This window comes from Passer montanus, unplaced genomic scaffold (assembly GCF_014805655.1).
Source record: "Passer montanus isolate IOZ18808 unplaced genomic scaffold, ASM1480565v1 scaffold5, whole genome shotgun sequence".
Lineage (NCBI taxonomy): Eukaryota > Metazoa > Chordata > Aves > Passeriformes > Passeridae > Passer > Passer montanus.
The window spans coordinates 6,459,718-6,484,093 of NW_024369929.1; the positions used below are offsets into that span (position 1 = coordinate 6,459,718).

The 24,376-nt window shown below is 39.8% G+C and overlaps 1 protein-coding gene across 3 annotated transcripts; it reads right to left on the reverse strand.

Annotated features, from left to right (window-relative positions):
* Window positions 1-49: 49 nt before the first annotated feature.
* Window positions 50-24,376, reverse strand: LOC120509043 (tropomodulin-3-like). Of its 3 annotated transcripts, XR_005629144.1 has the most exons (12): window positions 24,215-24,376; window positions 23,421-23,594; window positions 18,112-18,308; window positions 16,595-16,751; window positions 9,596-9,718; window positions 8,923-9,012; window positions 8,285-8,415; window positions 7,236-7,343; window positions 5,668-5,811; window positions 5,194-5,338; window positions 3,990-4,129; window positions 50-3,087 (listed from the first exon to the last, which is right to left on the reverse strand). XR_005629144.1 is itself a non-coding variant. In XM_039723255.1 (10 exons), the coding sequence occupies exons 2-10, from the start codon at window positions 18,235-18,237 to the stop codon at window positions 3,056-3,058; spliced, it is 1,056 nt and encodes a 351-aa protein (XP_039579189.1). In that variant the 5' UTR covers window positions 18,238-18,308; window positions 24,215-24,376; the 3' UTR covers window positions 50-3,055. The 3 variants fall into 3 exon arrangements, 1 of the variants encoding a protein (XP_039579189.1); XR_005629143.1 differs by lacking the exon at window positions 23,421-23,594; XM_039723255.1 differs by lacking the exons at window positions 3,990-4,129; window positions 23,421-23,594.

A 24,376-nucleotide genomic window follows, 5' to 3' on the forward strand; every position in this document is an offset into this window, starting at 1 on the left:
ACACGAGAAGCAACTCAGTACAGACCTAAAATAAGCAAACGAACAAAACCCCGAAGCCACAACAAGAATACAGTACTTTAATCATCCAAAGATTAGTAGCTGTTTTACAATCTGACAGCATACAGTGCTGATATGCTAAAATACTCAATACCTGCTTCCCCAATGGAAATTTAAATTGAACACTTGCTCGTTTGTAGCTTACAAACGCAGGATTACTCAAGTTGCAGAGAGAGTGAGGCTATTTCTTTAAAATACAAGAGTAAATAGGTAATTGCTCTGAAATATTGGTTATGTTTCCATGCTTAGCTTGGAACCGACACAATCAACATACGCAGTCATTTGATTTCTGCATTAATCCGGAAAAATAATCAGTAAGAAAACTATCTCTTTCAGAAAGACCTTGTGTTAATGTAACCGGCTGTCACAGTAACACCACTCCTGCACTCACAATCTGAAATCATAGGCAGGATCTCACCCCACTCGGTGGCATTACATCAGTGTTCACTTCCTTTGCTGAGACTGTTGAAAAATCCTGGCTACAGATTGAATTTCTTCATTTATTCCAAAAACGATACACACTGCAGGCACAAAAGTGATTGCTGTTAACTCTTCCATGCCCCACACCAAAGGTCTCACAACAATTTGGATGATTAAACCCTTCTGGTTGAAAAAAATTGTTTTCCATGCCCAGCCTGTCAGGTATCTGTCCTGAAAGTCACAAGCAGTCAAATTTTTAGCTGTTGTCTACAGAGTTAAACCATTTAACCATCATTTGTGACAGGACACCTGAGAGCTGAAACTTAAATGGCTCTGCCTTTGATTGGAATATAAATAATGAAACAGCCAAATTTGATTAAATAAAAGCAAGAAAGGGATTTGGGCTATTATTTCCATAATCCAGCTTTTCAGTTTTCTCCTTCATTTTCAAGTAGGAGATAACTGCCTAATATTTTTAGGTAGTGATAAAACACCCCATCATAGAATCCCAATACATGAACAGATTCTGTGAACACACAGCCCTTCAACAAATGAAGGAAGACATTACAGCCTGCTTTTTGACACAGAATGATAATGTGCCTAGCAAATCAAAAGTAACGTACAGCTTTAGGCAACTCAGCACGTGACATGCTTTGGCCATGTTTGTACACCAGTGGCTGTCTGTAAAAATACACTTAACTTCTGACTGTAGGCATATTGTATTAGAACTATTTCAAAGTTTATTTCAAAATCTAAAAAGTTCTTGAAAACTTACAAAAGCCCAAACCAAAAGAAGCCCTTTTTGTTACTAATCCGAACACTTCTGGTGTTGTGAGGTTACAGTAAGTGTAGTCTTTGGTTTTAACTGAATTAATTCCAACTTGGTTTTCAGAGCACACATTTATTTGTAATTCTAATAAAATGCCAATCTAGAAGTAGGGGGGAAAAAAGGTTCTTCCACAAGTACAAACCAGTTATATACATCCCCACTGAAGGCACTATAGCTGAAAATTCTCTGTACAGTTGCAGTAAAATTTGAAGTCACTTCCAGGATGAAGTCTCTCTTTAAAGATCCAAACCAAGAATTGCAACAAATTACAGCGTGGGCACAGTGTCAGAAACTGGCTCTGTTTTTACAGTATATATAACCTGATCCAAAATTCTCAGTCCAATATATTTTCTACACATAAATGCTCACCACATTATGATCTTTGGATGAAAACAGTTGTCAGTTGAGTCCTCTGTTGCTATAAATACAGCCAAGCAGTCCAGCAGAACATTTCTGTGATCTCAAAGCAAACTAGTACAAGGCAGTCCAAACAGACCTACACCAAAAAGCTTCTAGATTTTCATATTTCAAAGTGTACTGTGATTATGTACAGAAGTTGAAGTGATTCTTGTTGCCTTATTAGTTTGCTTATAGAACTTCAAACACTTTAACAATGACTATGCCCTAGAGATTTGACACAATATATTGGTTTGGTTTTGCATGTCTTAGGTAGTGTTTCAACATCAAGACAGATATAGAATGGAAAAACTCTTTCTTAAAAGTGTTACTTCGTTATTGAAAACTGTTAGATTTGTATGAAGTACAAATAGCTCAATGTAATGCAACTTAGGCCAGTGGTTTTACAGTTAAGGCTGCTTTTCCTGTATAGTTATGCAGAATTTTAAATATGAATGTCCACTACTTCTAGAGAAATTGATACTTATGAATGTAGATAACAATTTTTAAACAAAGAATATAAACTAAATAATGCTGATGAACACATGAAATCAGTCTAAAAATGTATCCAGTTTAGATACAGAGCAAGACACAGTTATGGGACCTTTTGAAAAAGACCTTAAGGATTAAGGTGTAACAGAAGAACCGTCATTTTTGCAAGGTTCCTAAATTTTTTCCTTGTTTTCCAAGGCTTCCATTTTTGTGTTAGTCCCTCTAATTTCTTGGAAGAAGTCCTTAGCCACTTTATTTTTGTTTGACTTAAAAGGATGCCTTTGAACTTGATTACAGTATCAAGAACAAATGAAAAATAAACCAGTAGAATTACAAATAACATTGCTGTGAAAGATTTCTCTTCAGTGCAGATGAACAAAGCTGAACAGCTGTACATGAGTGCAGCTGCTGGGTGAAGAATCCCTTTTCTCTAGCACATTGTTGTCAGGAATATACACACTCCTCCTGCTAAATACACACACCCCCAGATTTTCTTACAAACATTTCAGTTGGGCCAGCATCTGCCCAATCATCTTAAGAGTCCCATTCTTTGACTACAGACAATTATACCATTGATTTGCAATTACATTTGTAGTAGAAAGCACAGCCAAAGTCTCGAAATACAAAAAAAAGAAGTTCTTAAAAAAACCCAATCAAAACCTATGGTACAGAGACTGGCACAGTTACTGTGTCTCCATCCATCCCAAAACCGTGCTGCACACCAGCAGAGGATTCTATTGCTTTGCTTTAAGAGGAATGGGGTTTCCAGTCTTTTCCCTTCTAACCCAGGTCAATGCAGTCCAGGAGTGCCGCAGCCCACGGTGCTGCCCGCGCTGACTCCACAGCTCCGGCATTGCTTCGCTAATTGTCTCCTTCAACCCTCCTCTTCCGAACTGCAGCAAGGGAGACAGGAAAGACAAGTTTTGCTGTATTAGCACTGGAACTATTTTTTGTGTTTCTGTAACAGGAACAGTTACTTTGTCACATGAAGTACCACAAATTAAGGTAGCTAACAGTTAGCATTAAACAGCACTTTGAGCAAATAAGCCGAGCTTATCGCCTTATTCACAAAAATGTTGCAAATATTTCCAAGGAAGGACTTGTGGGAAACATTAATCATCTTTTGTCTGATAAGCAGATTTAGCCAGGATTCTTTTTTTACAGTTTTTGCAGTTTTTTACAGGTGAATTTAATTTACATGGCTTCAAAAGAAACACTACAAGAGCTTCATGGTATATCTAACACAATTTATACACAACCAGATGTCACAATCAACAGCCTAAAACCTTCTATTTATTAATAAAAACATTCAACTGTCAGAAAATGCAAGAGCAACAAAAATTATTATTAAAATAACTAAGAGCTCATGTTATTAAGACTTGAAAATATGCAATATTGATTGAATGACTGGAGATTTCTTGAAGACTTGTATTGTTTTTGATGTTTTCACACTATCAAATTATGTTTTTCTTTTCTGTGCAGACAAAGCAAATGGCACTAAAGGTCTTCTAGGACACATAAAGGACATTTCCATTTTGTTTAAAAAAGTGAAGCAAGCACATCTACATAAGAAGAAAGTAAATGTGTTCTCAAATTCACTCAATGGAAAGTAGGTGGCAGAAGTTATTCATACCTGCTTCCATCAAACTGCAAAAACAGATGAAAAGAATTTCCAGCCCTAGACTTCTCCAATCATGCAGTTAAAAGTACACAGACAAAGAACAGGAAAGTGGTACAACACAGTGTGAGCATGGAAAAAGAAAAACATGTAGACTTTTTTTTAGAAGGAACGTACAAAGAGAGAAATTAGAGACTTCCAACATCTCGGTTTCAGTGCTCAATACCCAAGTGGGTATTCAGAGTAACCTTCTCTGTAGCTTCAGGGCTGGAGAGATGAAAAGGTATTTGCAGAAACTTTTACTCCCATACTCCAGACTAAGAAAGCAAAGGAAAAAAGGCAAGATATCAACAGAAGCATAGATTTTGAACAGTCAAGCACTAATAAGAGAACTAGTGAGAGAGAAAATCTTAGAAAGCTGAGACACCTGAAGCATTATGATATAAAACCCAACTGGTTTAGAATCTATTTTGAGAAACAGATATGCAATGTCTGAGTGCCTTTCTTATCTCTCTGTGCTCTATTCTAGTTACTCATCCATATCTTTGAGAGCTGTTCTCTTCTACTTTAACCTTTATTCAGAGTGGAATCAGATCTTTAAACCAAATTCCAATTTCCTGTGTCATTCCCTCTAATATATTCTTTAACTACTGCTACTACTACTAAACTGCTGGCTCCTTTTCACACCGATGAGAGGTCACCACAAAGCATCTCAACCAAAAAGATTTAATTATATAGAGTTTTAAAATGAAGTTCTACTTGAACAGATGGACATTATTTTGTAGTTGAGTGACTCAAGTATCTGACATTATTATACAAATTATTTCCGTTCATGTGCTATGTCATTAACCAATTTTCTGCTGATCCATTTAATTAGGATTCTAACTAATGAGCTCCAACAAACCTGACTGCAGCAAATAAAAATGCCACTGCTATCAGCTACTTGTACATGAACAGAACCACCAAGGAAGAGACTACCCAGTACCCTGTACATGACAGTATGTTCAGTTTCCTCGCTCAAGCAATCCCAGTGACATTGGGATACTGGCATGGAACACGGCATCCTACACTGTTAATTTCAAGTACTGCTTTTAAAGAGGAAATTAATCTTATCTGAATACAACTGGGTGATCAAAACTATTGTTTTCATTCCCTTTGCCACAATTCACATGAAATTTGAATGCTCTTGTTCTAGACTATGCTAAAAATTCCCTGCAACAAAACAGAAAACATCAAGCAGCAACAAAAAAGTAGGAGTAAAGCACAGGAGAAACCTGAAACTACTAATCTTGTGCTATCCTGGTTTTGTCAAGAGAGAAGGGGAATAACCCCTTTAAAGCCTGTGCCACACACCCAGTCAATTAATAATGACAGGTCTTACCCAAATCATTGTTTTTTGTGATAGCTGCAGCTGCCCTGGCTCGAGGTCCCTGTTGTGTGAAATGGTATCCAAATTTGAGGATCTTGTTGTTTTCTTCAAGCATCTTGGCAATTTCTACTTCTGCAGCTGTACCCAGCTGCTGCCTCTGTTAAAATAAAAGGTACACAAAGACAACAGAGCTTAGGTGTGTTCATCTTGAAAGAGATCAAAATACTTTCCACATATCAGTCAATGAAAAGTCTGCTTCATTCTAGTTAATCAAACAGGCAGAAGGTCCTAAAATTTATTTGTATATTTTAAAGCACAGAAATCAACCTCAGCTGGATGCTTCTGATGCTTAAGGGCAATTGTTGATGGTGTTAAGATAATTAAACATAAAATATTTTAAGAGTTTATCACAAGCGGTCTTGCAAAAATATTCAGTCAATTAGGATTAGCTGGGTTTAGCTATGGTATCACCACCACCTCACTTACCTGATTGTCAATTTTGATCTCCATCAACGTTTCATTGTCTTTCAGTGCATCAACCAATGCCATAATTCCAACTCCAGTGATGAAGTTTGATTCTATGTTCAAACTTTTTAATTTTGTGTTTACTCTCAGCATATCTGCAAGAGCCTTTAAATGTAAGAAAGCATCATTAAACTTTTGGATTTTGCTGCAGTACCTCATAGGACACAGCAATAACCACTTCCACTAACTAGTACCATGGAACCAGCAAGTTCAGAGATGCAAGGTGTAACTTTGCAAGCTCTCACTGAGACTGAGATGACTCTTTAGCCAGGCATTATCTACATTCCCTTCTTAAGTAGCATTCAGTCAAGAGAAGGCCTGTCTTTCTCTTGTTACAAACTAAAAAGCTACACAGAATATAAATGGTGTCAAATTAGCATATTGGACCAATTCCATTTTGTAAGCCTTCACAGCACACAACGAGCAATGCAGGCTGCAAGCAAAGGCCAAAGAAAGGGCATTAGTCAACTGAGAGGAGAATTAGATATGGTTAATTTGTAAACAGGAGATCTGACTTTGAAAATGCTTTTGTCTACAGATTTGGTAGGAAGAGGTAAAATTCAAAGCTCTAAGCATAGTAGCAGGATGTAGCTAAAGGCACTTTTATACCTGATGTTATTTCTGAGAAAGGAAGAAAACAGGAATGGCTAACTGCTGAGTTTATTGGCAGAAAAACTGTACTCTTTGAATTTTTTTCCTATCAAGTCACAATAAAAAAATATAGCAAAACCACACCTGAGAAAAAAAGCCTTTATAGATTTTATTAAATGTTCTAGTCCTGCTGAAAAGAAAACTTTTTAAATTGACCCAAACCCAAAGCTTTCAAATGCTCATTTGTTCATTCAATGGAGTCTTTCAAACTAGTTGCTTTTTTTCTAACTTGAATTTAAAACAATTGCAAAGGATTGTCCTGGCAAAACATTTAGCTTTGTTTTCTTACCTCTTTATTTGTAATTAAATAAGGTACTGCTTTAATTCAACATAGAAAAAAACAACCTGACAATAAATTATATTTAAATTTCAATTGTATCAAGCTAGATACTTTGACTACTATTATGCTATTCAAGCCAATCTTTGGTAGCAGGGAGATAAATACGTATTTTACAACTTCAACTAAAACTCTAGTTAGTTGAAAAATATTACGGGTGTTTTTAAGTCCTCAAATGTGCTTCTTGCAAATTAATTTTGAATGAACTATTGGCTACTGGAATGAACAGCAGGAACTAAACAATTAGGAAAGAAAGAAAAAAAGGAAGTAGGTTAGCAAAATGAAAAATCAGGGAAAGGGACTGGAAAAAAGAATTCTCCCTCACACATCTGAAGCATTGCTGCGTATTAAGTTACTAGTAATCATTTACCAACTTAGATACAACAAAGGTTTGTTAAAGAAAACATAATTTACAGTGTAGCAGAATGGAAACATTTTCATCCCTGAGCATTTAAACTGGATTGAATTCAATCCCTTACCATTGCCTTTTCATCCTAACTTCCCTTGCACCCCACTCAAAGCTGGTTTCATGAGTACTTACAACAGCAACAGGATCATTGCTTCGGGTGGCTGCCAGGCTGAAATTCTTCACATGTGTGTTGGTTTCTAAGGCTTTTGCAAATTCTTTCAGCGTTGGAATTGGTATGTTCTTGAATTAAAAATAGCATTTCACTCTCTTGAGATACACAAGTTTATCCCCTCCCGCCAAATTCTGCCACTATCTTATTCCCTTTACAGCAAAATGCCCAACAATATTTACTACCACTGGTCTCCAGCAGTCTCACAGTGAAGACCTACCCTAAGATGCAACGGCTGTAAGAGTCACCAATTCTATAAGGCAATCATTTCTACAGAACAGTAGCAACCAAGCTTAAAAGGAATAATTGTAAAGAATTAATTAGGGTAGCAAATGTCTCAGTTCATTGTATCAGAAACTTTGATCTGTTGCCTTTTTAGGCAGTTATTTTGGCTAGCATGTACCTGCTACACAGTGTTCTTAAACCATGGATTTTATTTCCCCCCCTTAGTAAGGGGAACAAGCAGCTCTGGTTGCTGGCAAGGCTGTCTCTGGTGTCTGCACTGCAAGTCAGGGGTGCTGCAGTTCTGGTTTCTTTCAAGCAAATATACAAAAGCTTGTCATGTGTAAAAACACAACTGTTACACTTAGAAGCAGAATCTGCCCTAACTTCCACCAGCCCTTTTGTACAAGGATCAGAAGGATGAAAGGCACAAATATCGCTTTGCTTGCAATAGAAACTGAGTGCACATTGCTTCATCAAGGACAAAGGATTCAACACAGTAGTTAACTCCAGGATAATGAGCTGCTGGAACTGCTGCCAGCTTAGCAGCGACAGAAATCTGGGCTGGCACTGAGAAAGTCTAAGACTTTTTAAATACACATTTGGCAAAAGAAACCAAGATGGCTTATTGGTTTAGCTGCAGGTTCTGAGCTTATACACACTACAACATTCAGCAGAAAGATTGCTGTACTTAGAATAAGCCTATCATGCTCTCTTAGAGAGTTTTGCAGCTAGAAGTGTCTTCTACTGAGAAAAAGCAGCATATTTACTGCAGCCTTCAGGAAATTACCTTAATGTTATTTAGATTAACTTCAACAAGACGAGAATCATTATCTTTAATCCTTTGCAGTGTCTCCTCCACATTTGTGGGATTTGGTGGTTCATCAAAAACAGGCAACATTTTTTCACCTTTTACTATATCTGAAAAGTAAGGCATTTAAATGTAATCAAACAGGTTGCACACACTCATTGTGAATAAATTATACACATTCCAAATATTTACTGTATTTAAAGATCATTTCATCAGTATTTACATCTCTCCCCCACCAAAAAAGCATACCATCCTCTCCTGACCATATTTTCATAAAGTTCAATTCTCTTGAATTTCCCAAGTCATCACAGCCTTTCTGCCTTTTTTTTTTCCAGAAAGCACATAGGAGTTGAATTACAAACAGAAATACAAAACCTAAGAACCAACACACACAATGCATGCTTATGCCTCTTTTGTCACCAAAAAATGACTTAAATGCAGAGGACACTTTAGTGTATATATATTTGAATTCCACTCTTGCCAGAACTCAATTAGCAAATATAGGCATGCACATTTCCACACTAAGACTGAAGAGTCTAAAAAACTTTTGGTGAATGCTATACTAACTGCATGCAGTACAGAGAATTGATTTTTCTAGCACTTCTATACACACTTACTTGAGAAGTTGTCTTTGTCAATCCCATTACTGCTTCCTACTACATCACAGAACTGATTGTTTGTTATCAAGTTGGACATTCCCAGTATTGCTGAAAAATGAAAGCAATAAACAGTTTTTACTCTTCCTGACTAATTCAGATCAGATGCAGGGTTCCTTTAAATAACAAAACCTGATGTTTATACAATACTTATCAGTACAAAAAGCCATTCAATATCTTAATTATTTGAAAAAAGTAGAAAAAATAATTAATTTTAGACATTTTAGTTAACTTTCATATCTCAGAAAGTTCTGACCTCATCAGGTTCCAGCACCGACATTAAAAAGTACAGCTCAATCACAAAAATGAAGCTTTAGGAATACAGGCACATACAAACCCATTGTTATACTCAAGAAAAAGCAGTTACATACACATCAAAAACCAGCCAGTCTGAGAAATATATGTAAAGGTTTTGAGTCTGAAAATCAGGTATTTTTGCAGGCCAAAATAATTAACATCCTCACAAATTATCACAAATCAACAAAGTAAAACACTTCAAGCAAACTGGCAAACAACATAATGTGGCTTCTTTCACAACTACAACATCCTGTAGTCATATCAATACACCACCACATTAATCATAGATCTTTCTTTTCTAAATGTACCAGCCCATCCATCCTTCAAAAACCCTCACCTGCGAGGTCACCCAATTCTGTGTCTGTGGCACTGGTCAAGGCTTCCTCCAGTTCTGGATCAAGAGAGAATTTTTCTTCTGTGAAAGACTGTACAGGCTTTTGCTTGGGGATAAATATTTTCCCTGGAGTAAACAAAATGGAAAGTCTGATGTTACTTTGTATTATATTGCTACTTATGTTTCAAATACTATGTATTTAAAGAACATTACATTTAGTGAATACTAGGAGAACCACAGACAACATAAAGGGCTCTTCTGCTGTTGCAAATCAGAGATGAGGAAAGAGTATAAACAAGAATAAATTTTCAGGAATCTGGATCATTATTCCAACCTTATTTGCTTCTCCAAAGGATTAGAAAGTAACATAAAGACCTGCATTATACATTTTGAATAGTCTAGAAAGACTTAGTAAAAAAGATTTAGTATCACTAGAGAATGCCGAGTTTCCTCTCAAGGGAAAAAGGGACCCAGGCAGAACTGTAATGGGAATGTGTCAAAGACAGACTATCACAGAATATCACTGGAATCACACACCTGACTATTTACTGCAGTTTTCACACCATACAAAATATTTCTGATTTCAGATGTTAACCTCAGTTCTGAAGCAAAAAACCAAAGCTGAGTGAGAAAACCATGGTTTGTGAACAGCACAAAACATGGTAACAAATTTCTCTGCCAGTGACACTGTTTTCTAAAATGATACTTAGAAAGGTCATCGACAATTCAATGGCAAAAGAACCAGGAGTAGTATTTGCACCAACCAACTTAAAGGTAGGTGCAGTAACATTCTACACCAATATTTAAGTTATTACAGGCAGGTAATGGGAAAACTTATTTTAGAATACATGAATTAGGTAGAGGTTTGTGTAGTTATCATAATTCCTGCATACACCTTTAGCTGGAAGTTAGGGTAGGAAATCAGAACATGAGAAAGGCTTTCTACCAGTTCAGCTGTGAATGCTTTAGAACTGGTCCTTCAGAACAAAGAAGTCTTCCACTGGGTAAGAGCCAGGACAGGCAAGGGGTGCTTAGATTCAGGACAAACTAACATGGCAAACAAAAGCTGTTGTACTGATGGATTTGAGAGAAATCATTCCCAACTACACAACTGTGAATCAAATCTTAACAGCTGTTTAAGGTTCAAGTTTTTCAAACTTTCCTATTTGCCTGAGCTATCTGCACAAGTAGCAATGGAAAATGAGTTCCAACTTCCTTTTGTTATTTCCTGGAGTAGAAAGTGGTGTTGATAATCATCCTATGAAGCCTCAGTCCTAATTCAGGAGCCCATCCTTTGCCATATCCATAGCTATAAAAAGTATTTCCACAGAGGAATCATCATTGTCCCAATGTTCCAATTACAGTGATAGTAGGTGGAGTTTAGCATCACTAAACCCAAAATCATGTATTCCATATCTTCTCTAGATTACAGTGGCTTGTGGTCATTTTCCTTTTAAAGGAAGTTAATGCATGCCCACTAGCACAGAGTACAGAGAAGCACATCAGGTTTTCTCTGACAACACAGTCTGATGACCAAGAGCTGTTGCTAGCAACACGGTATCTTTGTTCCTGGGTTGCTATCTCTTTGGAAACTTGTATAAATGGTCATTATCCATATTTAGAAGCAGAAAACAAACCTCCTTACATAACTGCACCCATTCCAAACAGTAGTTAAGTGCAGCTGACATGCATTACCTCAGCTTTGATGGACAGTGCAAAAGAAACTGTTGGTGATTCAGGATTAAAAGAAAACCCTCAGAAATTACACAGTTCTTCTTCATAAATGGAAGGCTTATGTAGCAATTGTTTCAGGTTGTTTTGATATAAATGATGCAATACATTTCTATCATTTTATTTTGCCAGCATCACCTACTGGGGAGAGATTAACCTTTAACTTAAACTGTAGTTTATAGAAGAGAATGTTTGACAAGCTTTTTTCATCAATCCATGAAACACTCTGAGCAGCATACACATGATCTAAAGCCTTTCAGCAGCTATGTTTGTGTTATTTTCCCTCAGTAATATGGACTAGTAAAAAGGTGAGGATTTTGCAGTACAAGGAAGGAGGACAGTGGGATTTGAGCACCTGAGCCTCAGTTCAGCCATCCTATTTGCAGCACCAGCGCAGCAGGAAGAGACCAGGAAAAAGAAATTAATCTCAATTAAAAGCAACTTAGCAAAAATGTATTTTAACCTAATTCAGCCTTCTGTCTGGTTCATCCCACAGTGCTCACAAAAAAGGAACTACTTTTCCTGATGTTGCTTTTCAGCAATTCTTACATTCATAGGTTAGAAACGTCTGGTTCAAATATTTGCTTCCTAAGAGTAATATTAAACTTATGCATACGTGCCTGACTCTTTAGAAAACCTAAAGAAAGTGAGAAGTATAATCAGTTTTTAATAAAGTAAAAATGTTAAAAGCCACTGCCCTCCAGAAATGTTCACTGCAGCCAACTCCAGTCACATGAGCTGGGTCAGGAGCAGTTTTTGCTATAAAACAAGTCACACCCTTGTGTACATAATTTCTCATTCATTGGCTTCGTCTCATTCTAGAACAAAAATCAGAGGTTTACAATGCACATACAAAAGTAGATCCTTCCCCACTCCCCACTTCTAGCAATGAATTTAGTTCCAGAAGGGTAAGACCCCTGTGTCTCTGGGGACAATGATCTCACTCAAGGCCTGCTGCCAGTACAGTTCAGCAAGTCCCTTCCCCCCTCCTAATGCAAGCTTTAAATAAAACCAAAAACCACTACACATCTGTGCAGCCCATGAGATGTGCAGCTTGCCTGGCCCTCAAGTGGAACATTTCCAAATAGCAGGGATTTGATTACATGAAGGAACATGACAGCTCCTTTACAGCCAGCCAGGATAATGCAAAGATGAAGCAATACAACGTGAAGAGGCAAATTTCAGGGATGTTCACATCATTTTTATAATAATTATACAGGCAGGTGTTCCATGCCTTTCAGCTACATGCTAGATGCTGCACATCCAGCATTAAGTCACAGACCTCCTCTGCTACAGAATGAACTTTCAGTTCCAAGTTCCCCCAAATGGATTGCTCTAAAGGCAGGAACACTGGATGGTGTTTATGGAAGTGCCCTGGACATTTCCCACACCAATTCACAGTATTTAAGGTGGGACTCAGTACCTTGCAGAAATCAGGTCTGTTCAGTGGGGCCATTGCTGGTACTATTCTCACACACCCCACAATAACAGTGGGGTGGCTACAGTGGCAGCCACACCTTGCACAGCAGAAGGAAGTCTAAATTCCACTTTTGGGGTACTCCATTTGGGAAAAAAAAAATCAAGTGTTACCTGAGAACAACTGAATACAAGCTTTTCTCATCACTGAGATCAAGAAGAAGTGAGCAACATCTGATGTACTCCTTACATCTTATGTTCCTTGCACTTTCCTTAGTTCAGAAATATATATAATCCACACTTCATCAATCTCCAGTTCTTACCATGTAACAGATTTAAGTTTATCAATTCCCTTGTAAGCACAATTAAATACTAATGTTTTTAATTCAACTTACAAGTGAGTTCCTCAATGTCTTAGTGCAGAAGCAGAGCTGTTATCTGCTATCTGATCTGATTACAGACCACATAGCAGTAAATTAGAAAACTGTTTTACATTAAGGCTGGAGTATCACATGTTATTTTGTTCTAGTGCTCTTGTATGGAGAATATCAATTTGACAAGCTGTTTCTGCAAAGCTCCTACAGGATATTAGTTTAACTTCACAACATGTAACACACTTCCTTTAAAGACTTTAAAGTGATTCAATGCCAAACAGATAACACAGCATCCCAAATCCTGCTGCAGCAGAAGGCAATGGTGATCTGGAGCAGCAACTGAGCAGGGTGCCAATGAAAGAGCTTTAGCCAGATGGCTACAGTTTCACTCTGTTTTCTGGGTGACAGAGAAGGGGAAAACCAAACCAAACCAAGCCTAAAGCAGAAGTTACATGAACTGTAAATGTAGACAGAACAAACACACCCCGGCAAGAATGCAAAGGGAAGAGACAGCCACAATGAGAAGAGTGCAAAGGCTAGAAATGCAAAGCTTAGTTTACACAACACTTTGCTAATGCCTTGCACTATACAGCACAAAGTACATTACTGTCTCAGATATTTCTTTATCTCAGCAGCAATAATTGTCTTCTGCTGTTCCAAGAGAAGAGAGAAGGAGGAGGAGCATTGGTCAGACTCAGTCAGATGAGTGGAACACACTTGAGGGCAACAGCCTTCAGTGCTGAAGCCTTGCTTTACTGTTTGGATGAGAGCCCCCTCTCCTTGCAGTATACCCTGTAAAATCTTTATGACATATTACATACACACATTGAGACAAAGCTAGTTCTGTTGCAATTATTACCACATTGGTCTCATGAATCCCTTGAACAATGGTTTACTGTATGGTTCAACACTTAATTGGAACAGAATGTGACTTAAATCATTAAATCTTTTTTAAAACAAAGTAAGTTTTTAAGGATGCTTTTAGAAACAAAATCAAGGCCCTGAGAAAATTGAATACAGTATAATTTAGGGATTAAACTTTACATTTCTTTAACATTGTTCATTTCACCACAGCAGGACATTACATTGTTTCAGATCTTCCACATGCCATAGCACAAAACAGAAGAGGTTCCAAAGACCTGAAGAAATTACATCATCTATCACTGAAAGAGTAGCAACACTATTTTAACATGTTACCCCAAAATTAGGTGGTACTTGGGGCATCTGGAACAGAGCCTTTTCCTTCACACTCTAGTAGGAAAACAAGGTTATCAGAATCAGTAGCAAGACAGGATATTTAAAATTAACCTAGGGTAAGCTTCTTTGATAAATCTGCAGACCAAATCACCAGGCAGGACATCAGTTCTACTAAAACAGAAAAAGGAAAGAGAAGGGTAGATTTTCCCTCTTCTTGCTCCATGAAATGAATAATTGGAACAAGTTAGAGCAACAAGACCAGCCAGGGACACAGAAATATTTTAGCAAATTCTGACCCAAAAAATGGCACCAAAAAAAACCAGCTGCAGCTCCTATCCCTCTCTTTCCTCCCAAAACCTCTGGAACTGAAGGCTATATTTGTCACATTTCTCCTAAATTAACAGGAGAATCAAGTAAGATTTTCCAAGTTCTATATCTGGATCAATATAATAATTTCTTGATTTAAAATATTAAATTATTTACATTTGCCATTTTGTGCAAAATGGCAACAAATGTGGCAGCAAGTCAAATTTGAACCATAATACTTTCATGAGGGGAAAAGAAAAGGTTATCCCTCACCTACTACAACATGAGCTTGACCTTCTTGCCTCCTGCCCACTCAGCAGAGCATCAATTTGGATACTAAACATTTGTGTTAATGAATGTTTAGTTTTAATGAAAGTAATCGACATTGAATTTTTTATATTATTTTCTCTTCTCCTATAGCACTAAAATAAATGACAGGAGTTAGTAAATAGCAACTTTTTTTTATGAGATACAGGAAATTTTACTACATTGGTATGACTCATTGCAACATGCAGACAGACTATTTAGTAATACTTTATTACATAAAGGAAATGACATTTGATCTTTCCTAACCAAGCTCTGCATTACAGCTGGACCCTTCTGTTTCTCTGCAAGATTCTCACAGATTTTATCTACCAAGCAAATATTTTATGTGTGCATGTAGACGTAAGCACATAGAGAGCCATCTATGTGAAAGAAGCACTAGCAGTCAACAGAAATGCAGTGTTAGAGCACATCCTCCTTGCCCAGCTCACTCCCTGATGGAGCTGGGCACAGGATTCCAGGATTCCCCAATCACCCATGAGCCCCAAACATACTGAACTCAATGACACTTAACCATCAGTCTGCCTCCAGCACAGACTGGCAGATGTGTCAGGAGAGAGCAGAAGCCAGGCACAGCTGGACACAACATGAGCAGGTACTTGGCAGCAGCAGAGGTACCACCAAGGCACTGCTGCTATGGGTGCCTCTGCCTTCTACAATCTTCTGAAATCAAAACATTGCATGGTCCTGCACTTGGTTACTCCTACAGGTTCAGTCACCAAACTCCCATTCTGTGTCAGCAGAGTGCCACAGTTATCTCTCGACACAAAGGGAGCTGAGCTACAAAATAAAGCAAAAAACACTCTGTGAAGGAAGTCCCTCATACACAGTGCAGCACACTGTAAAGCCACAAACTCTCCATTACTTCAAGAAAAAAAGGGAGGCACCAGCATTGTCAGGTAAAGCTATCTGGCACAGGAAGAGAAAATGCAAATACCCCAAACAACATTTTCACCAACTAGACCTCACAATCACATACACAAACTCAGTGAATGAATGGAGACTCAATTCTGAAATAAGCAATGATTCACACCAGAGAATTAAGTAGAATTAAAGGGTTTCAAACCCTTAAGAAAAGACCACAAACCACTGACAGATTTCAAAACTTATGATGTTAACTATATAATTAGTCAGGAGTAACTATGCAATCTTATTAAACCTTTCAGTAAGGATGCTAGAAAAACACCATGACTGCATACACCACTTGTATGGCCTTGTCAGACTACACCATCTTCAAACATTACTGTCTACCACAACATCAGTCAACTGCTATTTCTCTAATCCAATGCAGTGTTACAAAAGTTGCTGTCTGTATTCAACACAAGGCATAAGCCACAGGCACCATGACAGCATTTGTCATTATTGACTGAAATCAGAGTTAGCTCTTACTTTGAGGATACCATGCCCATCAGAACTTCGCAATCTCTGATAAAATCTCTGAGTCTTATTTCCTTCCTGTGCTACACACAAAGTGCACACCAGCCCCAGCAGCACAAATGCCTGAACAGGAAACCTCCAGGCCCTGCACAGCAGCAGCCATTTGGAAATGCTGTGAGTGAGAAGCATTACAGCTGCCAGTGCTTCCATCAAATTTGGTTTACAGAAGTACTGGCTCCTCCACTTCAGAGATTTACACAGGAAGGGGTGGTGTTACCTTTCTTTTCTCTTGTAAAAGGCACATAGTCCTCCCTGTCCTTGTACTCCAGCGCCTGCTTCTCCAAGTAGGCCAGGAGCCGCTCCCTGTCGAAGGGACCCGAGGCCTTCTTGGCAGTCTGGTCCTTCTGCCGGAAGCCTGCAGGCAGCAGCGCGTTCTGCAAAACAAATGCAGCAAAGAACAACAGCTTAGAAAGTCTGGCTGAGCACCTGCTTAGTTTCATTTCCCACTTCCTTCTCCCTCTCTGCAAGGTTCAGCCCTGATGCATCATCTTTTGTAGGCAATCTTTGATCCCCCTGCTAACTTCCTTTTTTTGGGGCAGGGAAGGACACAAGGTAATCTAGACATGGAGAATATAATGAAAATACAGCACACTGTGCTCTCAGTAGGATAGAAGCAATTCCTTAAGTGCAATAGCTCCCAGCATTCAATTTGCCAGCTACTTTGCATTTCTTTGCTAGAATCAGCACTGTTTAAATGAGCAGTACTAAATAAAACTCAGCTATTTACAGTTTAGACATTCAGCAAAATACTATTTCCTCTGTCACTTACATCCATGTGATTTTAAGTCTTTAAGACAACTGAGTCCACTATTATTTTAATACAGTATTTCTAGTTTTGACCTGACTCGAGGTGGGATGTTTCTTTGATAATATCAATATATTTCAAGTAAAGTGAAAAAAAAGGATATTAGTACAAAATGACCAAAATGTATAGGATTTCCAAACTGCCATGAAAGACAACCAGTCCTCTTCTGTTAAAACATCCATAAAGTCAATATCTGCCATATCTTGCAGTGCAACAAAAGCCATCCGCTGCAATATCTTGCAGTGAAGAACAGGTGATCATAATATTCTGAACTGATCCCTGAACATCAAGATTAAACTAATCCTGATTTTATTAAAGCAAAACCAGAGAGAACCATGAGGTGAGAACACAAATATGAAGTCTGCAATTAGCTCCAATATCTGTAGAGGACAACTCAGCTCTTTGTAGCAGAAAGCTGTAATATTCTTTTTTCGGCACCCCATGCTGACAGAATCATTCAGGAGCTTAGCAATTACTTGTCTTCTCTTCACGAAGTCAGCATGAGGACAGGAATAGATATAACCTACCAGATACAGGACCAGGAATCATTAGAGGAGGTTGGCACCCTCCCACTCCCACCAAATTCCACAGCAGAAAAAATAAAACAAACATGGATGCAAAAGGGCTGTTTACCAGACAGCACTGGAAACAGGAAAGTTAAACAGGCCTTTCTAAATAAACTTTCTTTTCAAGAACATGAACAACAGCAATTCTTATTTATAAATCAATCCCGGAAAGCTCCTCCCAGCTGTCCCTTCTTATGTTTTCCTTTGCTGCAGTTGTGTCCACCTTGCAAACAGGAAATAAGCATTATATACACATATATATCTCTGAGATCATCAGCAGGCTATGGAAAAGACTCTGTCCAAAAAACTAGACTAGTAATGGAACAAATGAAAAAAATAAAACTTCTCTTGGCTACTGCCTACCTCGGGGTCAAGATCATCCAAAACAGTTTCCAGTTGCTTCAGTTCTTCTTCCGAAAGTTTGCCAAGAATTTCATCCTCATCGAGATCTTTGTACTTGTCCAAGTCCTTTCGAAATGGGAGCGTCATGACTTGGGCAGTAGCAAGTTCCTCAAGCACTTCAAAACCAAGTCTCAATTCTTATCCAGATCTATGAAAAACTTTTAAAAAGAAATAAGCAGAGTTAAGGTTAATATCCCAACCACAAAGCATCTTCAGCCTCCACGCACACCTGTGAAAGGAAAGCTTTGTTACCAGTATTGGTATCTGTTACTCTACAGCTGACAGGGAGCACCTGGAAGCTGTGCTTCTTCACTGATAGAATCCTGTCCCACCATGCCTTTGTCCATCAGTAATCAAACTATATCTAATTAAGCTATATCTATTTTCAAATCAAACTCAATAGCCAGTCCTCTTGACAAGAGCACCAAAGCCATAATTCCCACAGGGCAGGGCAGGTTGTAGGAGATCCTACTCTTCATGAGTCCAGTTTAACAATTTCATTTTTTACACAGAATGAAGTCAAAAGAAGAGTTAAGATGCTCCAAATTTATTGTTGCTACAACAGTTCAAGGGCACTTAAGGATAACTTCCTCTAAACAAGGTAATTGGTTATTACTGACTCATACCCTTGCATATTACCTACAGAGGAAACAAAGGAAGTTTGCCTCCAAGTTAATTATAGCACTACCATTGAAACAACATTCTGTTCTGTCCAAGGAAAATTACAATAGCTTGATGAAAAGCATAGGAAATACAGCTTCTAAGTGGCAGCACTCCAGTCAATCCTACGACCATAAAAAAAATTTAAAAATTTTAAAAAAAGAATAAACTGGTCACTAAATGTTGTATTTAGAGGAAACCAGGGTCCTTCAAAATGTACAGTCTCTATAAGCACTTCTCACAGACAAGGAGAGGGCAGGGAACATCTTTTCTAACACCCACAATTTTTGAGCATTTGTCTTGGAAAAAACAGTTAATCCCATCAGTGTTCAAGCAGACAAGTTGTTTCCTCTCATTTTTCTGAAGCAAGTTCTAGGACTCTCCTTTTGTTCAGCCAAATTCTTGCTTCAAGCTGACCACACAGACAAAGATGACTCTCTGTAACTAAGCAAGAGAGTCCATAAGGTATCTGAGAAGCAAAAGCTAAATGTATACATTCCTGTTCATGACTCTCCTTAATCCCTTTTTTTGGCTCTAGAGAAATAACACAGACCAGGCACACAGTAAAAATCTTTTTTTCTCCAGTAGCCCCTATCCAAGGACAGATGCTCACCATAAATACAACTGCATTACTTCAAATGCACACTTACACTGTCCTTCAAAACCAGATCAATTTAGTCGCTGCCTCTTAAGTAGCAGGAAAAGGCAGGCTGTATATACATACAGGCTATACCATGGAATCCTTCACACAGGATTCCTCCACCTCAGCTGTTTACATCCAGAAAGGTCTCCCTGGCTGCCACAGTTACATTTGGTGACATTTTAATTCAGAGACACTAAACAGACCTGAGCACACAGAGGTTCATCCACACCATTCAGTCAAGTGTACCTGTAAAATTAATCTGGTTTTAACAAGTGCCTTTGCAAGACCAGTGAATTTCCAGGTCCTATCAACATCTACACCTGAATGAGGAATATATTCAGCTATTTTCAGGATGTCTGCTTTTAAAAAAGTATTGCTGATATAAACAGAAGAGCTTTATTGTGAATTACAGTTGACACTGATGGGACCGAAGCTGACCTTTGCAAAGCTCTCTCAAACATAAGGAGGAATTCTCATTTTTTTGGTAATACATCAAAAGAACTCTGGCTTCCTCTGAACTAAACCAAATCATGCTGGAAGAGCCCAGACCTTTTGCAAGAGGCTACAGAGCTAGAGACATCCAATTTATTGGCTGCAAAAAATGCAGAGGGTAGCACACCTATGTTTTCCTAAGTTCCAAAAGTTATTAAAGGAGTGACTCTGTGGCCTGGAGAGCCACCTCCTACAGTTTTCATAGTCTGCCAGTATTTGTTTCTCCAGGTGCAAGCAGCTGATGGACAATTAGCTGATGCCACACAATCTGCATGTGAACTTCTCATTCCTGGAGCCTTAATGCTCTGCCCTTCCTTACAGCTCAAGCCATTACACAGGATCACAGGAGAAAAACATTTCCTGCAGCTCATTACACATCACTCTTTGTGACCAGGCTGCACATCCAAGCCCTACACCAAGACACTGCTCTTCACCACATTTCTGCATGTCCATTTGCATTCAAATATTAAAAGGTGCAGTTTTAACAGGTAATTACAGGGAGCAGAATGGTTAGTAAGCTGCAGAATAATGCTGCCCTTACTCTGAAAGAGAGCTGCACTGCATAACCATACATTATCTTCATCAACATCATCTGTATTTCCTCTCCATTAATTGCCACAAAATGCTGTCATCCAGAATTAATTACCTTTTATTTACTGCATTGGGATGTTTCATATTGGAAAACTACTCATCCTTTGTAATATATTAATTTTCAGGTCACAGCCCTTAGTCTCACTTGTTTGTATACAACCAAAGAAGTCAAGTCAAATCCTCAGGTACAGGGTTCACACACACACAAATGTGAAAAATAAAGCAGCAGAATAAAAAACCCCAGTTTCTGTAACTGAGGCTTCACTTCAGCAAGAAGTGAAAAGTCACATGTGGCCTGGCAAATACAAATTTTTGGACATATTTTCTAGTATCTATCAGGGATATTTTTTTAAATATAAAAGCATCCTTAATGTGAGACACCTTTAAATTGTATGATGGTAGCACGGGTGAGCACAATGAGGTTGCTTGGCAATGACTCTCAGAAACGTTCCCTACAAAAGAAAACACAGCATATACAACGCTTGCATACAACATGCTAAAAATCAGGTTTTAAAACACAGTGTAAAGAATTCTCATTGCCTAAAAAGGGCATAAAGGCCAGCTAAAGCCCTAATCTAATCAAACAAGCCTCTCACCTCCCATTAAACACACTTAGTGCTCTATTTGCTTTCCATCACTCCTGTAGCAGCTCAGCATAGAGACACATGCAAAACAAACTACAAGCTTTTAGAAGGAGCAGTTACTTGGCCTGTGATAATTTGTGGCACATTTTATATATATATACACACACACCCATATATATATATATATGCTCTTAATGCAAAATCATGGGAAAAAACTGTAACCATCAATTTTGGCTTTGCAAATAGTTTGCCCTTTTTTCATGAGCAGAGCTAGTTTACTTTTAAGTATCCTTCTTAGCTTTACCATGAAAACATTGTATGAAAGTCCACAGAGATAATATTCTTTCTCAGATATATAACTGTAACATGAAGTTCTTCACTCCAGCAACTTCATAGCCACATTTAGAGAAATGGAAAGAAAGCCACCACTTTCAGTCTATCAAATGTCAATTCTCTGTTTGTTAAGCAGAAGAGAAGCTGAAAAATCAGAAAGGAAGAAATTCTGCTGGACATCACAGAGAAAAAAATCTTGCCATTATTCCTGCACTGGAAAATCAACGAAGAACTAAAGAAATGAGAAAACAGCAGTAACTTTATGTCATTTTATATGCCATTACCTGAATAATCACTTAAAAGACTGTCAAACAACTTTCACACACTTTTTATGCACAAGTCAAAACATTTTTTCTCCCTCCTCTCTGAAAGTATATTTTTAAAAACCAGAAGATTCTAAAAATAGCAAGCTTCCAATTATCTTTCAAAAGCTCCACCCCTTGCCCCCCCTGAAATTTCTGTTGTATTCAAGAACATAATTTCTTGGGACACAAACAGGAGAAAGTCTTCAGATATAAGTTGCCCACAGGAAACAACAGTGTTGTTAAAGCCCACTGTAAATGGCTTCCGTGACTTGGATTTTAAAATAGAAGCAACATCACGAAAAACAAACTGAGCTGGGTTTGGCCAGCACACTCAGAGCTCACTTTAATCTCATTTGTTCCTCATGAGCCTCCTTGCCCCCAGCCTCTGGGTGACCCCGGGGGTCTGCAGGGCTGTCAGCATTCCTGCACCACGCAGGGCCCCAGACCCTCCCAGCTGCTTGGGGGAGCCTAATCTGAGCATTTCCCCAGGGAACCCCTACGATGGCAACAATTCTATTTTCCAGTGTGCAAGATTATACAGAACTGTTTATGAAGAATGTACTGCACTTGAAAGAGCTATCTTTACTTACTAAAGCAAGGAGAAAAATGAGTAAATATAAATATTACCATAATCCCAGCAGGTTCCTTAGGATATTTTTGTAATGCCTCCTAAGTCTGCTGAACAGCCCAACACTATCTTTCTTATCTTAGAAAGCTTGTATAAAGCCACCTGAGGCTTCCAAACCCCCAGCCTGGGGTAGGGCAGAGGATCCAGGCTGTCCTGCCCCGGGAAGGAGCAGACACCCCCCAGCCCAGAGCCTCCTGGAGCCAGCAGGTGGCAGCTCCCCTTTGCCTACCCTTCTCCTCAGGGCAAATTGTGTTTTTCAGGCAGAAGACACAACTATTCTGGGCTATTTTCCTAGAAAAGCAAGCCCAAGGCTTCATTCTGTTCAAAGAGACAATTCACTAAGCTTTATACATGGCAAACTGAGCTTCTCTAATGTCACATTTGTCCACACAGTGACCCAGGGAGTGGAGGGGGACAGGCAGCTACTGCAGAGTAACTACACAGACCATGAAGATGCTTCCATAATGAAGGAAATCTGAACACATCTGTGTTTCCAGCTCCTGCAAGCTCCTCCTCTGTATCAGAGGGCACCTGTGACCAAAGCCCACTTTGCTCTTTTATACATCCTGTGTACAATGACACAGAACTGGGACACAGCTCTCTTGCAGACAGGGTGCTCCCAGTGATGGCTGAGCTGCCAAGCTGGCACTGTCCCATAAAAACTTATTCCTGTGTGCCTGCTCCTGAATACTGCTCACCCACACTGCAGGGCTAAACAGACAAACCCAGTCAGCCCAGGCAAAGGCAGGGGTGACAGGGCCAGGAGCCCCAAAGCCAAGCTTTGGCAAGCTGCACAGGGCATGGAAGTGGCAGCAGTTCAGCACACCCATGGCATGCTCACCAAACTTGCTGCAGGGCAGGTGTTACAATCCCAAATAAATACCAGGCTGGGATAAGATAAAAATCCCAGGTGCCCCGAGAAGTTGCTCGGTCAGGAATCACCACTCCAGCTGTCCATTCTCCCTCCAACATGCAGGAATCTACTGACTGGCCAGGATGAGGGATGTTTAGCATAATTTTTTTTCAGAAAATACCTGGATGTTTTTCGATAGAAACCTGCTGCCCATTAATGTACAGTATCTGCTCCTGGAAGAATTGCCTGCTGGTGTCTTAGTCAAAAAGAAACTTCAGATGCAAGCTAACTGAATGTGTCAATAAACATTCAGGTATCTTTCATCCATTGAAGGAAAGTGGCAAAACTTACAAGCCTGGAACAGAACAGCAGAAGAAATTGAATTCATTTCCATTCTATTACTTCAGGAAAACTTCTGAGTACAAGTCAGTTTCAGGTCCTCCCTTACACCACTGGCTGCCTCTCAAGCCCTCCACACCTGACACCTAAGTAACCAAACTTCAGTTATGAGGAATGATCCAACACATTGCAGCAAACTTAAAGTACACGGCAACCTCCCTAGAACACCACTTATTTCAACACAGCTTGCGCCTACCCGCAGAGCGCCAGGCTCTCAGAGCAGGCCCCCAGGCTCGGTGCTCCCGGGACCAGCCCCGAGCGGGGGAACGGGAGCCGCGGGAGCCGCGGGGCCCGGGGCGCGGAGCGCACCCCGCCCCGGAAAGGCATCCCTCCGTCACCGACCGCGGGACCGAGCGCTGCGAGAGCCCCGGCAAAGGCAGGCAGCGAACCGAAGGGATTACGGGCACCAGCCCCACGGGCGAGGTTCCGAAGTCTCCGAGGTCTCTCCGAACACCCAGCCCAGCCCCGCAGCCGGGCGCGCCCCGCGGCTCCCCGGGCCCTCACCCCGCGCCACCGCCCGAGCCTGCCCGGGCAGGACCCCGCTGTCGGGCCGAGCGCCGCCCCGGCCGGACCCACCCGTTCCGCAGCACCAGCGGGGCTCCGGGCCCCCTGAGCCGCCGGGGTCCGGCCGGCCGGCCGGGCGGGCGTCAACCCAGCCCGTCTTCCTCCTCCCACCGAGCTCCAGCCGCGGCGGGCGGAGGGCTGTGCCCACCCGAGCCCAGCCCGGCCCGGCACCCC